This window comes from Paralichthys olivaceus, chromosome 18, assembly GCF_024713975.1.
Source record: "Paralichthys olivaceus isolate ysfri-2021 chromosome 18, ASM2471397v2, whole genome shotgun sequence".
In the NCBI taxonomy this organism is placed as follows: Eukaryota; Metazoa; Chordata; class Actinopteri; order Pleuronectiformes; family Paralichthyidae; genus Paralichthys; species Paralichthys olivaceus.
In genome coordinates this window covers 13781698-13799667 of record NC_091110.1, presented here as the reverse complement: position 1 = coordinate 13799667, position 17970 = coordinate 13781698, and the positions used below count along the sequence as shown (strand labels likewise).

Here is a 17970-nt window from a genome sequence, read left to right as displayed (position 1 = left end):
AACATAATGAGTATTTATATTTCAATATAGGACATTGGATCGCTGCATGTTTGCACTCGATTTTTTTACTTTTTATCGCGTCTTTTTGCATGAAATGTGCAGTTTGAATCAGGATCCATCCGTAATCAAAGCCAACGTAGTGTCTGCCCCCCACCTCAATCAATCCCCTGTCACATGAGCGTCATATAATCCTCTCATTTTCTGTCACTTTAGAACAACACTGCTCCACAGAGGCCTTACAGTATAGGCTGGCCTCTCCGCAGCAGAATGGCTGCACATGGCGCTGAAGGCACCGCTTTATGTCCAAGTGCCTGGTCACAGCGTTGCACTAGTTTGCTCACACCGGAGAGGGGGGGCACCAGAGAAACACTAAACGTCATGCAGTGCGGTCAGAGAGTAAACAGTGTCGGGATTGTAATCTCTTTTTGGGGAGAAAATAGGGCTGTTGTGTCTTTAAGAGGGGCTGCTGGTCCCTCATCGCAGCTGCTGGCGTGTGTGTGTGTGTGTGTGTGTGTGTGTGTGTGTGTGTGTGTGTGTGTGTGTGTGTGTGTGTGTGTGTGTGTGTGTGTGTGTGTGTGCAGCACAGAGGACAGCGGAGATTCATTACTTAAGCAGTACAATGGACATTTATCACCCCGTGGTGTTATTCAAATTCAGTACCAAGCGGAGGACCCTCTCCACTCCTCACTCCGCCTTGCGTCGTGGCCGTGCTGCGTTTTTTTTTTTTTTTTCATTGTTGGAGCGGCGCAAAGAAAAAGGCAGGAGGGCAGAGAGACATCCATCCCAGTCGGTCAGTCAGTCAGTCAGTCAGTCCGAGGGAGTCGTGGAGGAAGGATGCACGGGGGAAGCCAGGAGCGTGTGACCGGAGTGAACGCACCAAGCCCCCGATGCTTCTCCTGCGCCTCAGCCTCCTTCCTTTTTGTCACCATCCGACGCCGCTCGCTGGGGGGCATCTGGACGGAGCACAGATCCCAGAGAACGCTCGTCTTGGAACCAAGGACGCACCATCGGGAACTAAGGGGTTTCCTCCTCCTTCTTTTTTTTTTGCATTTTCTTCATTTTCACCAGAGGAAAAGAACACTAACGCTCCAAGTATCTTTCCTCCAGATAGGAAGGGATTTTTCCCCCTAACATCCATGGAAAGGCTTTGTGCAACCTCACAACTGATAGTCTTTCCTTTTAAATCGATGACAGAGCACAGGTGCAGAAATGGCGTTTATCCTGCACACCGGACTTTAAAATGAGAGAAAGTGTAAAGCTGCAGCTGTTTCATTCGTGTATTGTGTTTTCACTGCGCCCTCTCGAGATACCTGAAAAGTGCAAAACCCTGCTGAGGCAAAGGAGATGACATTTTACTTGAAGATGCAGCGGCCATGCAGCCATCTTAACGCCCCCAGAGACGTGGGCAGACTTGGGGTTAAGTTTACAACTAGCAACCAGTGTACAGACATGGATAGATAATAGATAGAGGAAAGAGAGGGGGGTGGGTAAAGGATGAGTGCATTTTGAAACAGCAATGGAAAAAGTCAGAAAGTGATTGAGAATGCAAAGATGCACATTTAGCATCTTCCAGGATAAGTTTCTATCCAAGTGTGTTTGCAGGAGAGTTGCACCTAATCAGGTTTCTGTGAAAACTAGGCTATGTTGAGGATTTGGTGCAACAGCTCAGTGTTGGAAAAGCTGATTTTTCAGAAAAAGGGGAAAGGAGGCAATGCTGAGCAGCGAGAATGTCAAAAATAATGCACAGGGCTGCAACTCTCCATCTTGTAGGAGGAAAGAAAAAAAAACAGAGAGGAAACAGTTTTCAGTACCAGACACTGCAGCCAATACTGTCAAAGAGCATTTAGGCAGCAGGAGCAGGTGCACCCAGGGGCCTCTCCATGAACTGCCCACAGTCACTTCTGATTTAAACACTCAAATGTTTTACTTCTTCTTCCTTTTCTTTATTTTTCTATCCTGGCAGAGGGTTTACAGAGTCTCTAGCGGCTGATTGTCCAAACGCAATTCTTGAGTAAACTCCAATTTAACCCCAAGAATTGTGTATGGACATCTGTTGCTGCAGACTCACATTCATCACTGCTTGTCTTTGGCCAAGCGCCACATAAAGGGACGTGTGGGCCTCCGCACCACAAAGCAGGCTGAGGCCTCCTCTCCTTGTGTTTGTGTAACTGTGTCGTTTGCAGGTAAGATGCACATCACAGTTTGCATGTTGTGGAGAGAGAAGGGAAGAAAGGAAGGAAGAGGAAAAGGTTGCATGGGCCAATAAAGTGGAGGAAACCTCACTCTGCCTCCTGTACTGTGTTTTTCGTGCGTGGCGTCGTGTGCGTTGCGCTTTGGCCCGATTGGTATTTACACTTTGTCGAAGATCTAATGAAGACTGTTTGTTTTAAATGGCAAATATCGACTGGAGGCGTCGATGTATCGACTGTGTTCGACAAACAGTAGAAAGCTCGAAGCTGAAGGTTCACACATGCAGCACAAGACGCTCAGTGACGAGCATGAGCTATAAAAAAAACTGGAGCATGTCACAGACTCATGGAGGATGAGGAGTAAACACACATGAAGCAGATTCCATCCAGGTTTCTAATTTAGTTTCAGTTAAAAACCTCAATTTGGCTGAAAAATCATTTCTAATAATTAAACTATAAATGTAGAGCCTTTTAAGGCTGAGCATCCTGCAGTAGGACACTTTAACACACAGGCCTGTATTAGCTAAACACTAGCACCAATTCATATGTGTCTGATGCTGTATTATTTTTGTTATTACTTTATTATTTAATCAAATTAATTTTACAGCTCGTTAATTGCGTAATTCAATTTTTCGTCCAATTAAACGTGATAATAAATATTGTACACTAATGGTTTTACAGTAAATAATAAAAACAAGGTTAAACAAATAGTGAAACATATAGAAAATATTTTAACTCTAATAGATATTTTGTTACTTCAAATTTTGTTTGAAAAAAATCATAAATACTTCTGTTTTCGATTTTAATTAATTCTAAACAACACCACGCAAACACTACACTACACACACACACACACACACACACACACACACACACACACACACACAGAGAGAGAGAGAGAGAGAGCCAACGTGTGTGTGTGTGTGTGTGTTTGTTGTTGAACATTAAAGGCTAACCTTTCTTAAATCCTGGGGATTAGTGCGTCATGTTTGCTCTTGTGCAGAAATTCTTCAGTGTCCATTGTGGACAGGACTCGTCTTTTATTCTGTTTTTATTTAATTTCTTACAGTGGGTTCGTTTTTAATCGTTTGTGTATTTTATTTTAAAGAACATTAGTAGCCTCTGAATTACAAGCGCATAATTTTTATTTTAACAACCACGATGAAGCATGTTCATGCAGGTTTTCACACGAAAAACCAAATACTCTCTATCAACAACGCTCTATTTAAATAATAACAAGCAGCAGCTTGTAGTTTTCTGTCGTAAAATATGTCAAATAGTTATTTACTTTGATATTTTTGATTGAGGTGACAGATGCAAAAATGCCTCTTAGCTTTTGGAGCGATGCAAACAAAAAAATCGGTTTTCTATGGATAGTTGAAATGCACATTTCCAGCTATAGTGTTTATTTCCCTTCACATGCAGCTAACATGTCTGTAGTGAGTAACACTGGATCCACCGCAGGGAAGAGAGCCCAATGAGTGAAACAGCAAACACACGATGGACATTCAAATTTGATTTTAAGCATTAAAACGAGCAGGTACGTGTTATTTTATTTAGGAGAGGATCTCAGATTATATGAGATTACGCACCAAATTAATTCAATTTACTAATAGTTGAAATTATGTCAGTATAATGGATATATCAGTAATAAATACTTTATTATAGGGAGGTTTTTTTCCATACATTATAATCTAAAGAGAGGAGCAGGCTGTCAGCCTGATAGTAATAAAGAAAACACTAAATCAATGCTGTTATGTATAATCATAGTCTAGTGCTTTATTTTTATTGGCTGGTGTTGACTTTATGGCTATTTACCGGATACACAGGCGCTTTTTATTCCCACTGTTGCAGCCTGAGCTCTTCCCAGTCGTTGTGAGAACACGTGGATGGGGTGTGATGCTGCATGAGGAACAGGTCGAGTCTCTCTCCATCACCACCACCATGCACCTGCAGCCTGTGGGGCAGTGTCAGAGTGTGCAGGCCCCAGGTATTAGACCTGACCCTGCAGAGAAAAGAGAGAGATAATAGAAAGAGGGGACGAGATGTGGGTGTCTGGAGACTCCTGTTACATAAGATGAGGTACAAAAGGTTATACACTTTAAAATACCAGGAAACTTTGCCACATTTGATATTCTGGATGTTTTATCCAAATAATTATGGCATTGTGCACACACACACGCAGTTATGTTCTTGATCATCTTCTCCCTCTCAAGTCTCTCTCTCTCTCTCTCACACACACACACACAAACACACCAAATGATTAGAATAAAGTGAGATTTTAAAAGTGGCCTGTAAGAGGCATTATGCACGCACACACACACACACACACAGTTATGATCATCATCTCCATTACAAGTCTCTCTCTCACACACACACACGCAGACATGCAAATACATGTTCTTGATCATCTCCTCCTTCTGTAAATCTCTCTCTCTCTCTCTCTCTCACACACACACACAGAGAGAGAGAGAGAGAGAGAGAGTGCTACCTCCACTCTCCTCCCTAACCCCCTCACATGCAGCCTCATTAGCATTTCCTTTCTACCGGCCATTATCGCTCGGTTTCCCGTTGCAAATCGGACTCCACAACCGAGAAAAGGTTTTAGGTCGCCCCGGGCGTTCAGGGGAGGACAGCCCGGAGGCTAGAGCTCGACCTCCCGCAGTGGTCCTGTGCTCCTCACCCCCCACTCTCCCTCTCCTCCTTATGAATATTCCAACTGAGGCTGCAGGACGGTACCATCTCCCCAAAGTCTCGCCTAATCAGCCTAAAAGTGCAGTGTGATCACAGAGCTGGGTTTTAATCGATCAGATATTAGATATCACCAGCAATTATTCAAAGCTCATGTGAAATCCTGATGGAGAGTTTGGCTGCAGGCCTTCTCGTGTGTTTGTGTGTGTGGCACAGGCTGCTGCTTCCAGCTGACACTGTGTTTAGAGTAAACTGTACATCTTGTTTAAAGAAATTGTAATTGTAAGAAAATAGCATTTTCAATAGATAGAAAATTCATTGATGTTAATATAAAGCTGTAGAAATATTCTACAAAATTAAAATAATTAAACAGACAAATACATGAGTAGCCTAAAACATTTTCCTGATTTATTATGTACTTAATTCCACATTTTAACATTGAGGCCATTATTGGAAAATATTCCCACAAGACAGGGATGTATAGCAAAAAATAATAAAAAAAATAAGAGATAAAAAAAATAAAAAAACAAGTTGTTTGAGTTTTTTGAAAAGAAAAAAATAATTTGACTAAATTAAACCCCAGAATACAGAAACTTCTGGGTTTAATGCTTTTTTTAATATCATTAAAAATAGTAAAAAATAGAAAAAAAGATGTAGAAAAATAATACATTGATTCTAAACAGCACATGGAACCCCCCCCCCCAAAAAAAGAATGAAAAACATTTTTTTAAGAACACTTAAACATTAGAATTTATAAGCACTATATCAACATTTAATTGAAGAGTTTTTTGAGACACAATAATATAGATGTAAGTAGATTTATATGCAGATATTTTAGGGTGTTTTTTTTTTAATAGTAACTGTATATCGCTATAATTTCACCTGAGAACCATCAATCATCAGTGTATAGACAGGTGATTAACATCGATATAACACAGTTATAATAATATTAAAATATGTATAAGGTGTACAAAAACACTTAAAATGCCAATATCTGCATACAGCTACATTATTATGTATATACTTCTATTTTAAATGCATCGTATAAGTGCTAATTCATGGATGTTCAAGTGTTACCCTTCATTTTAAATTCTCATGAGCAGAAAACCGTCTTAAACTCAAGATGAGGTCCGTTTGTCTTCTATTATCAAGCTAGACGAGAAATTGAAGGGATGCAAACACACACACAAACTGTTGGTGTTTACACTCAAGTCTGTGAGCTGACCAGGACAACCCGAGCTTTACATGTCTGCCCCATGAGCCTCTCCAATTTGATCTAAAAAGAAAAAAAAAGTCAGTATTTATGAATAAGTCCGCAGAATTCCCATCTCACACCTTCCTCATTTTCCTCAGCAGCCATCTCTGAATTTCCACTCATTCCTGCAGAGGAACATCAATCACCTCCATCGTCACGGTGCAGGTTGACACATTCACAGTGTCCCAGTGGGTTTAACGTGTTGTTGGGATGTGGGGGGGAAAGACTGAGGAGCGTGGGGGATGTGGGGGGGAAAAGGGTGTTACAGAGAAGTCAGGGATGTGTTTGCATTCCTCGCTCATTTTCTATCCGCCGTGAAGAGTAGAAATAAACACGACGTTGTCTTGGTCTTGCAGTTGGTAATCCAGTTCCCCCTGAGGATCAGAAAACGCACAAAATGCAAAATATTCAAACATCTGCACGAGTCAGTGCAGAAATATGTGTTTACCAATACAAATATGTGCATTACTCCTGTGTTCCCTTTGGGGTCCAATCAATAACAAACTTTTCATTTCATTTACATCCTGTGTCGAGTCCTGTAATTGAATCAATGGATTCAAATGGAAGCGTTCAGACTGTCTGTGAGTGTAAATATGTGTTCAGATATGAGACCCCAAGGACAAACTTGTCTTGCAGCTGCCTCTACATTATATGAAACATTAACTGAGTCAGAGAAAATGAACCATCGCAGCATCAGTGCACACACAGGCTAACCTTCACACACACCAACACGCTTCCTCTTCCTGATTTGAACGTTTACACAAGAATTTGATATAGTAATGGGAGCTTTGGACCTAGGTTTAGGATGTAAACACTGCAGTGTAAGGTCTCAAAACAATTAACACAGTAACAGTGGGATAGTGCATCCTGCAAACACACAGCGAGCTGCAGATGAAAACAGGAAATACTAAATATCATTTTACACACACACACACACAATCTGACAGTGAACATGGCTCCCAGCGCTCACCATTAGTTCCCAGTCTGCATCATTGATAAGCACCAGAATCCCAGGTCTCCTGTGGGAAAACACACCATTTTGAGTCAGACGCATTTCCCAAAGGTCACACTCTCACACACACACTCTCACACACACTCTCACACACACACTCTCACACACACTCTCACACACTTTCTCTCTCTCACACACACACACACACACACACACACACACACACACGTTAAAACAGATATAAACAGCTTACACAAGCACATACTTTGTAAACATTAAACAGGAAAACAACCCCAAATTAAAAAACAATCCTGAAATATATTAATAAATAGAATTTTGAGAAACATTTACACTGGGGAAAAAATGTGTTACAGATATGCTATAACCAAAACTCAAATGAAAAATGATATCTCAGGTTTAATCTCAGGTGTGAGACTTTCATTTTATCTCTGAATGTTAGACTTAAAAAAAACCCCAAAACATTAATCATCAAATTCCTTCTCATTCTTACAAAATGTAATTTCAATTTAGTCTATGGTTGGTGCACAGAGACACAGGGACGATTTGTTTGCTGACACCGCATGTCTAACATTTCCAATCAAATCAAAAATATCTAAGTGATACATATACATGAAAACTAGAAATATGTTCTTATAAAACATATATATGTTGACAATATAACTAAATATACCCCTGAAAAATATATAATCAAATCCAGTGTTAATACACTTCCTTCACAGTCTGAAATTAGTTGACAACTAGTATTACAGATCAATCTGTGTTATATTCATGCAAATGCATATGTGCTATGTTATTTAAAAAATCACCAAACACTTGAATAACCAGTGTTTCTTTCCCACGTTGAATTCTGGAGCGAACATAATGATGATTCTTTTCATATAAAAAGTGGCTCAGGTAAAAGAGAAGAGCGAAAATGGGGGAAACAAACTGTCACTGAAAATTAATAACACACATGTAGCTTAAAAAAAAATCACCACCCTCCCAAAGAGGATAATGGGTATAATGGGGGAGGGTAACAACAGGCACCTCTGGGTGCAGTCTTCTTAACAGATGTGATTGTGAGCCTCTTTTTTTTTTCATGAAGCGCTGAGTTCGTGTGGAGGGTGAGATTACGCCTAAAACAGACACTGTTGCCTCGCGTATCGTTCAAACAAGCTCCTCTGCACCTCGAACATGCTCTGTGACGTCAATGAGCAAGGGCAATGTGAGAGGAGCTGCGAGAACAAACGCTCTGCACGAGCACGCACACAAACACAGCAACACAAACAGGAGTGTGTTGAGAAAGAACAAAAGAACAGGGGAAAAGAGGTGAAGATTGTAAACTCATCACACAAAGCAGCCATAGATCTTTTTAAAAGATAATGAAGAAACATTATGATGGTTTGCTTTAAAACAAGTGTGTGCTGCCGACACACAAACACACACACATCTAATCTATAAGCTTTATAGGTAGCCCAGCTTTTTCTCCATTCATTGGTTAGGTGGTGCTATAAATAGTCCCACACAAAGGCAGCTGTAAAAGTCAGCCAGTCCTATAAGACTGCTGTGAGCCCTGAACCCAAACACACACGTGTACAAACACACAAGCTCACATGCACACACACAGGTAATCATCTTACTGAAACCTATAACTTGAAGGCTACACAGCTTTTTTCTCCTCAGCATTTCAGCAGATTCAGACACAGAGAGAAAATGCTTGGGAAAGGCTCACGTTAAGGTTCAGTTTCATTTTTCAAATTTCCAACCCGCTGAAAGCTCTGCTTAGAGAGCAATTTTATTATTTGACAGTTAAGCTTTGGCTCCAGCATCAGTGTGATGTATGACATGTTCTGTAAGGTTGTATTGTTGCACACAGATCAAGTGTGTGTCAAGTGCACACACCGACGACAACACTCACACTGAGTCTCCTTGGACAAAGAGTTCAGGCCGCTCCTTCAGCAGGTTCCGTTGGATCCAGACCAACAGCTGCTTCACGTCCCCTGAAAAACACACACACACACAGACACAGACACACACACAACCCACACACACACACACACACATACACACAAAGCCCATACACAGGCAGACAACAGAGGTCACAGGTTAGGGGTTAAGGGTCAAGGTGCACGGATCCAGCCCCCTGGTCGATGTGACGCGACAGAGGCACCAGGCGGGACGAGGCTGCATATGTGTGTGTGTGTGTGTGTGTCTGTGCACATGTATATTTATGAGTGTATGTGTATGTTTGGGGGGGAGGACACTGGAAATGGGGGGAGGGTGGACTGATGTCAATGGCCAAGAGTGGCATTGTTCACCTTGGTTAGAAAGAATTTAAAAAAATTAGTTAATAAGAAAGATATTATTGTAGACTATCTATACATATAAATTATATTTTATACCTCTCTCTAGGCTCATACATTGGGGGATTTTCAGTGCAGCAATAATGGAAGAAACAAATAAACCTTTTCCTTGTTAAATTTGAACACTAAATGTTTTTACTCGAGCTTGAATATCAGTGATGCTTGAATTTTTGAGTGTGACCTCTTGAACAATCAGACTGACCTCGTCTCAACAATAGGTTGAGCCTCACTCAGACCGACTGACGGCCACAAAAGCGACAAGGTTGTAGGATAAATCCCCACTAAACAACTGACAATGAATATATTATAGTTACGCCGACGTTAACGTTAAGATTCAAGCAGTTTTAAAAGCCTTTGAGGGTTTGTGGGTGTGTGTTGGTGCTTGGTGTGTTATGATGTGGACACACAAATCAAGTAAATGCAGTAAAAAGACAAAACGCAGTTTTCTTCCCTGGTGTTGAGGTGTGATCGCAGCTGTGTACTTAATGCACACGTGCACGATGACGCGTAATAACTGGGCGCAGAGCACTCACACACGGGACTGAAATAACAGAGGAGATGAGAGAAATGTACAAGGGGAGAGCAACTAAATAGAAGAGAGAGAAAGAGCAAACACACTCCAGGAGAGCAGGAGGAAAAAGAGAGAGAGCGGCAGCAGATGCGAGCGTAATGGGACGACGGTGAGTCATCGCGAGTCAGGTGTAAGAAAGAGAGCAGCGAAGATGTAGCGGGTAGGAGTCGAACCAACCTCCAGTTCAGCTCGATCAAAGGGACGAGCTAATCACACAGCGTCAGCTCTGACCTGGGAAACATTTACTCTTTCAATGGAGGCAAATGTAGATTTTGCTTTATTGTTTGATTAATTACTCTGTTGGATAAAGAATGCAGGTTAACATTTTGTCTAGATCTAAAATGACTGAGATCTTATGGGGTCTGAAATTTTCCACTAAAACTAAATTGATACTATAATAAACTCTAAAAAATGGATTCCAGTCAAAATGAATACTTTAAACATTCATTCAACAAAGTGAAAAAGAAGAGAAAAAGATGCACCTGACTGGTCACTGTGGTTATGAGGGCAGCAGACTGTGTGAATGATATGTGATGTAGAAGGTGTGTGTGTGTGTGTGTGTGTGTGTGTGTGTGTGTGTGTGTGTGTGTGTGTGTGTGTGTGTCTCCAAGCCTGTGTGGATGATGTTCAGGTTAATTGCAGTGTCGGCCAGCTCAGTATAGTATAATGATAGTGCTGGTTTTCTACGGTTCCAGGCCTCCACATAAAAAAAAGACAAATACCCCCCCTTGCAAAAGACACTCACTCACACACACACACACACACACACACTACTGGGCAGTGAATATTGACCTGCACCTCTGCGGGGCTAAAAACAGAACTAATCACTCCAGCAGTCATAACTCCTTCTTTGTGGTGACTCTTTTCTTTCTCTCCCTCTGCCTTTGACTGTTGGTATTTTTCTCCACCATTACCTCTGAATCCCTCTTTCATCCTCTCGTCCATTTCCTTTTAAAATTAGCTCCCTCCGTCTCACACACACTAACACACTCTCTCTATCATTCTCGTAAAACCTGCACTCCTCCTACCCTCTTTCCTCTCCTCCAACTCTCTCCATCTTTTGCCATTTATGATCCCCTTCTGTGAACACACACACACACACACACACACACACACACACACACACACACACACACACACACACACACACACACACACACACACACACACACACACACTAAAAGCAACTTTACATGTTGCCTCAGCACACAGGTTGGTTTTAATTCACACTTTCATTATTTAATCTTTTTATAACAGACTCAGTCATCATGTGCCGCTCTCTTATTGGCCGTCTTGTAAAAGGTGACACGTCTACAGACTTAAGTCACCTGCAGGCTTCTACTCTGATTATTATTAAAACAGGTATCTGGGTTTAATGTTTTAAATGAACTGTGTGAAGGTGAGAGTATAGACAGGAGGGGAGGTAGAGGGTTTTTTTGATCACGCCTTGCGGTCCAGGTACAAGGGGGAAAGAAAACGAGGGAACAAATGGACAAGAGAGAGGGAAAGTGCGTCACAGGCTCCTAATGCATCTTGGGATAGCTGCGTTGCGTAGGTGGAAAAGGACACACGGAGGAAGGGAGGGGGGAGAAAAGGCGCCATTTTGACAGCAATTCAAAACCGTGCCCGCTTTTCTATTGTGCACGCAGTTTCCCTCTCTCTTTCTTGTCTTTTTGCTTTTCTGTCTTCGTGCAATTATGACTGTCATGTGAGGGGGTGAGCTATCCATCTTTCTGCTGATACAAGAGGTAAAAACTGTGTGATCCTTAAACAACGGGGGTTTCGTTCAATGTATGAGCGACGAGAGAGTTACATAAAGAAGGGAAGAGAGAGCCAAAGAGTGGGGGTGGTGTCTCTCAGTCGAGGGTCATCAATCACTGGCTGGGGTCAAAGAGAAATACGAAGGATTCAGAACCAATTATATCTGCCTTCGCTGCACCCCCTCTCCACACACACACACACACACACACACACACACACACACACACACACACACACACACACACACACACACACACACACACACACACACACACACACACACACACACACACCATGATTCGTTACATCAGAATGTCTGCGCTTCAACCATAACATTATAAACTTTGACGAAAAATCACAAACACATATACACACACACACACACAGGTCGGGTTGTGCAGCAAGGTCATATGGCTGACATTCCCTGTTCTGGTCAACTTTTGTCTTTTTGTTGTCGTGGAAACATCAGCGCCATGGATGAACACCCTTTGTTTCGCCAAATACCAAAGACACATATTTCTCATTTGTTCTCTCTCTCATTGTAACACAAGCACGCACACACACAAAATACACTACACTACAATTTTCCTCTTCTCATTCTCTCAATGACCCGGGTCCTGTGCTGGGTTTGGGAATCCCCTCTACAAAATAAAATCTAATCATTTTGGATGATGAGGTTCATTTTTTATGAATTGAGAATTGGGAACATGTCTGCCAAAATGATCTCAGACACGAATAAAAAATGACTTGAGCTCTGTCGCCCCAACACTCACAGAGGCTAAACGAACGTCCCTTTAATCCCCTTTACCTCCCACCTTCACATATACTCACATACATAGGTGTTAAAGGAGGGTGACATTTACCAGTGAAAGAGGCAGAAGGTATGAGTTAAGAGGCAAAGCACACAGCTGCACAGATGTTGAAGCAATGGAAGGAGGAAGAGAGGTAAAGGTGATGGGAGGATAATGGCCATAAGATTAAGTTATGGCAGAGAAGTGCAAGAGTGAGAGAGAGAGATTGCATCTGCATTTAAAACATTCAAAAGTCGCATATAATATATTAATAGACATAAATCTAAAGTATGTCATGCTTTAATAATGTTATGTCAAAAAATTATTTGTCAAGCTGAACATTTAGATTAGATGAAAAAATACATTATCGATCATTCGATCACAAATCAAAAATGAGGCAAAATAAGGTTTATCGCTTGACACAAACTTGACACCAACTGCAAGATTGTTTTTACCAAAACAGCAAAATATAGCTAAAGTTTTCATGCAAATCACCTTAAAACCAAGTACAGAATACAGTTTAGTTCCTACACACTGAAGGTTCTGATGGATGTGAAGGATCAAAACACTCTTGTCAGTGAAGAAACCATTCCATCCCTATTGATCAGGTGAAAATCAACCTGATAAAAGTCTAAAGATCACAGAACACACGTGATTAATAGTGTGGATGATTCATTGCTTTCTCCATAAACATATATATATATATATATTTTGTAATTAAATAGAGTCTTAATAATAAAATGGACAGATAGGTGGCAGGTGATACTCACAAGGCTCTGATTGGCTTGGAAGAGTCACATGATGTTCCTTCACGCCATTAAACAGCAGCTCTGCTCCTCCTCTGGACAAAGAAAGAGTCCAACAGGTGAATTAGACTCATGTGTTTCTGTGGCCTTTAGAGGCATATGCAGGTTTACAATCAGGCATTTACCACTGCTTGCTGTTGTTCGATAATAAATAAATAATGAAAACCCCACATTTCTTTCAGTTTTCAATTTTTGTATTTTCTCAAAAGAGCAGCTTCAAATGTTAAAGCCTGGAATTCAAAATCACAGAACATAAAATCCAGGTAATCTACGACAACATATAAACAGTTAACTAAGAAACACATATCATGATACTTCACATACGTCTTCATGAAATCAGCCACTGATGTGTGAGGATCTGTGCTTTGTATTGTTCAGAGTTCACACACACACACACACACACACACACACACACACACACACACACACACACACACACACACACACACACCTCGGGGCGGTTACTTCATAAACAAACTCCCCACGCGCAGTTTTCTCCACAGATTTCACGTCTTTTAATAAAAACCACACAAGCTAAACGCATGTAGGTGTCGTGTGATGTTTCATTTCATCACAGCAGGAGAGAGAAGCTTCAGCGGCCGCAATAAGTTTTAACAGAGCGTTTTAAATCCACTTACCCAAACTCCAGGTGAATCGCTATGGGCGCCGCCATGTTGTCGGCAAAACCAGGAAGTAGTGGTGCGGGATGCCGGAAGTGACGTAATCTGACGCGTTTTAAAGGAGACTTATTTCCCTGAAACCTCTTTTCTATACATTTGTACCAGACCCCTGCGTCTATATGCTTTTATTTATACTTTTATTTACATTTATTCTGTTATTTCTCTGCATGCAAATTAATATATATAGGTTTATATTTTACATACTATGCTCTACACATGCTGTTGACTCTATTCTTTGTTTTTATGTTTTAAAAAAATCAGAAGGAGACTTGATAGTTCTTAAAAAAAAGATATATATAATCGTGTTATTTATTAGATCATATTCACAAGCAGGTTGCATAGAGTTTACAATATATGAATCATAATTCACGATGTAATTAATAAAAAAGAGGAATGAGAGAAAATAAGACAAATGTTTGTTGTCACTAATATATTGTTATTATTATAATATATTATAGAAACACATATAATATGTGTGTGTGTTTTAAAGCTGTAATAGCTGTTTTTCTGTTTTCAATAAAAAAAAATTAACTTGAATATGTGCTGGAATTACAAATGTCATTTGGAAAATTCTCTTTGTCCAAGTCTTTAAATTGTCATTTTGTTTTCTTATTTTTAAATTATTATGAACGTTTGTTTTTCATTTTCTGATTGAGAACTATTCTCTAAAACGTATTTCAGACCTTTGTTAACCATGATAAAATGAACTGATGCATTTATCTCTCCCCCAGAATCCCTGCATTAACTCTGCCATACGGTGACACCTTCATTTATGGACTGAAATCCACTTGAACTTGACTTTATTTTAGGAAATCATTATATAGGAGAATCATTAGCACAAACAGCTACTGCACGCTCTCTTAGACACTTTCTCTGAATGTGCATATGCATGTAATTGCATTGATGCTGTCGATATGAACATGTGCAGAGGCATGACATGAGTGTGTGAATGCACATCTGTCCCCCTCCATCCCTCTCTCCCTCCTCACATACATCCTCAATCATACTGGTGACAGTTCCAGTCCCAGTATACATGGCTGGGAGGACAAGGTGGGGGTGGGGGGAGGTCAGTCAGAGGTTTGAATTGCAAATCTGTCGCCTTCTGTTGGCGTCCAAGCCTTACAGGCCCTTCCCTGTCTTCATTCATGTGTTAATGAGGAGTCAGTGCAGGGGCAGATAGACAGATCGACCAGGGGCCTGGTGGGGGTGAGGAAGCAGGCGGGAAAACGAGGGTGATGGTGGAGTTCAGCAATAGAGAAAGTTCTGAAAGATGATGAAGATGTGATGATACATGGCTGCTGGTTGTTGTCTCTCATCCCAGCTGGAGTGAGGTGTGTCCTCACAAGTGAAAACAGTCATGGTGTGAGCTCAGAGGGAGGTAAAGAGGAGGAAGATGAGGTGTAGCAGGGATTTTTCATGCCTGTAAGTTTCATGGTTGTGTAGCGAGTTATCCAGGACCGATCACACAGTCACTGGGTGTCACATCACATTTGCTAAGCTGCCTTGAGCTTCACATAGTGCTGTTGTGGATGGTGCACCATGCTTCTGTTGTGAACTAATGAATTTCTTGAGCTTTCTGCATCTCCATATGGAATAAACCAAAAATATATTTTACTTGCATTTGATAGTTGAACACAAATAGCTGCAATTCATATATTTAGTATGAGTTTATTTTACAGGTTAAACACACAAATTAGACTTTAAACCAAGATTCATTTGAGATATTTTAGTATTTTGAGAATATATATCCAGATATATATCCAGTAGCAGATTATTTAAAACAGCTGTTAATCGTAATCATAGTAGAATTATAAAATCGAATGCTCAGGTTTGCAAAGTAATAATGTTTGAATTGAATGCACAAGGCTGCATATAAAGGATCTACTAACATTCATTTATCATTTAAAGTACAATTTCTCAGGTCTGGACTCAGTCAAATCATAATTCTCATCCAAATACAAAAGGTAAAACATTTTTTAATTAAATTAGTAGAATATTATTTTATTCTATGACATATTAGCAACCTCTAACATTTCTCTTTGCTCAGAGACACTACGGGGCTGGAGCAAACATACATCCAACCCCAAAATTCCACCATGTTCACCTCTCACACTGGAAGTGTGATGAGTTTGACGCGAGGAAATCCCACAATCACAGCCCCACGAATCAAGTTTTCACGCCACCCTGCCGATATTGTGCCTGTAGATGGATGTCAAAAGTCAACGCTACACTGCCAGGCACCAGCTATAGAGCAGCCCGGGTCACACATGATCAGATGACAATGACCAACACAATGGATTAGCTATAAAAGGGCTGGGGGGAGAGATTAGGGGTGAATTGATGACGGTTGGCTGGCAGGCAGACAGGCAGTTCCTGGGAGATCTTGGGTCCGTTTCAATAAGGAACATAAAGAGCTGAAATTAACATGTACCATGATACCAAGCAGAGAGAATCCCCTTAGAGATTACATCCATAACATGTTACGCCTATGGAACTGTATGGAAGAGGGAGACAAAGAGCAGAGCGAGCGATGATTTTCTATTGTAGATGACGGGGGATCTCTTGAATCTGTCTTTTTCCCCTTTTTTCTGTTGTGTAACATATTTTTCTTAATATCGCAAATGCAATAATTCTTCCACATTCATTTCACCCATCGTAATACATCCCCTCACCTCCCACCCTCAAATACAGCTGCCAGGCCGCACTGCTGCCTCCCTCTGTAAAGGGCTGAACAGTAAGATGCATCTGGCAACATCTGTATCGCTGCACACATACATGCACATTCACGTCGACAGAAGAACACATTGATACATAAACACACACACTGTCCATCTGTTTCTCCCTCCCACTGACACAGAATCACAGTGGGTCCCTCCATGATGTCTGATTCGAACATGCATTCTCAGTGAACCTCACTCTTTGCATTTTCTGTGAACCAGGAAACAATTGCACATTTTTATGCATAACAAATATTTTAAAAAGACCTATCAGAGTATCTGAAGGGCCCATGAGGCTGAACGATCCAGGAAATGTGAGGGTGCTGTTATAGGTGGAAGAAATCGGAAATCAGGAAGTGCTGCTCTGCAGGCACAAGAACTAGGCCAGGAACCAAACTGCTCATAACTGCAGATGGTTTGATATTAGGACTGCAAAATTCAGGGTCAGCCGTGGTTTGACAGGGAAATGCTGCCCCCTACTGGCTGCCAGTGTAAATCACAAGACAGTGGCTCCCTCCACACAAGGATCAGATCTGAAACAGCTGTTTGTTGGACACCATTTTCCGTAAACCTAGCGGTGATGGTGGTATATGAGTGTATATGTGCATCCGTCCATTGTCTATTCTGCTTTGAGGGTCACGGGGGCCATGAGCCAATCCCAGCTGACGTTGGGCGACAGGAGGTGAACACCTTGGACAGGTCACCAACATATCACAGAGACAAACAACCAGTCAGTCACAACTCCAACAATTTAGAGTCACCAGTCTACCCAACCTGCATGTGTTTGGGCTGTGAGAAGATGTCAGAGTACTCAGAGAAAACATGAGCAGACACAAGGGAGAATACAAACTCCACAGTTGGGTTTCATACCCACAGACACAACCACTTTCAAACTAAAGACAGAATTCCCTTGTGTGTTTATTGGCTGCTGGTTAAATGATTTAAGAAGTCTGGCAGTGTGATATATCTTTCTTACCGTTACCATAATACATAACTTCCTTCTGTCCTAAAGCTATTTGCAGCTGCTGTTATTTTGTATTTTTATAGACTAAACAATTAATCAATTAACATGAATTCAATGGAGAGATTTAGCTGCTATATATAAGTTTCCTGTAAAAGTAGTATTTCACACAGTCAGACCTTTACTAACACAGGTGCATGTTATTTGTCTGAACAAAGACTCAAACCCATGGA

The 17970-nt window shown here is 41.0% G+C and overlaps 1 protein-coding gene across 1 annotated transcript; it reads right to left on the bottom strand.

Moving 5' to 3' along the window:
• Positions 1-5266: 5266 nt before the first annotated feature.
• Positions 5267-14099, bottom strand: urm1 (ubiquitin related modifier 1). The gene is made up of 5 exons (XM_020081787.2): positions 14018-14099; positions 13344-13414; positions 9006-9087; positions 7106-7154; positions 5267-6509 (listed from the first exon to the last, which is right to left on the bottom strand). Exons 1-5 carry the CDS (start codon positions 14050-14052, stop codon positions 6441-6443), a joined length of 306 nt encoding a protein of 101 aa, XP_019937346.1. The 5' UTR covers positions 14053-14099; the 3' UTR covers positions 5267-6440.
• Positions 14100-17970: the final 3871 nt, after the last annotated feature.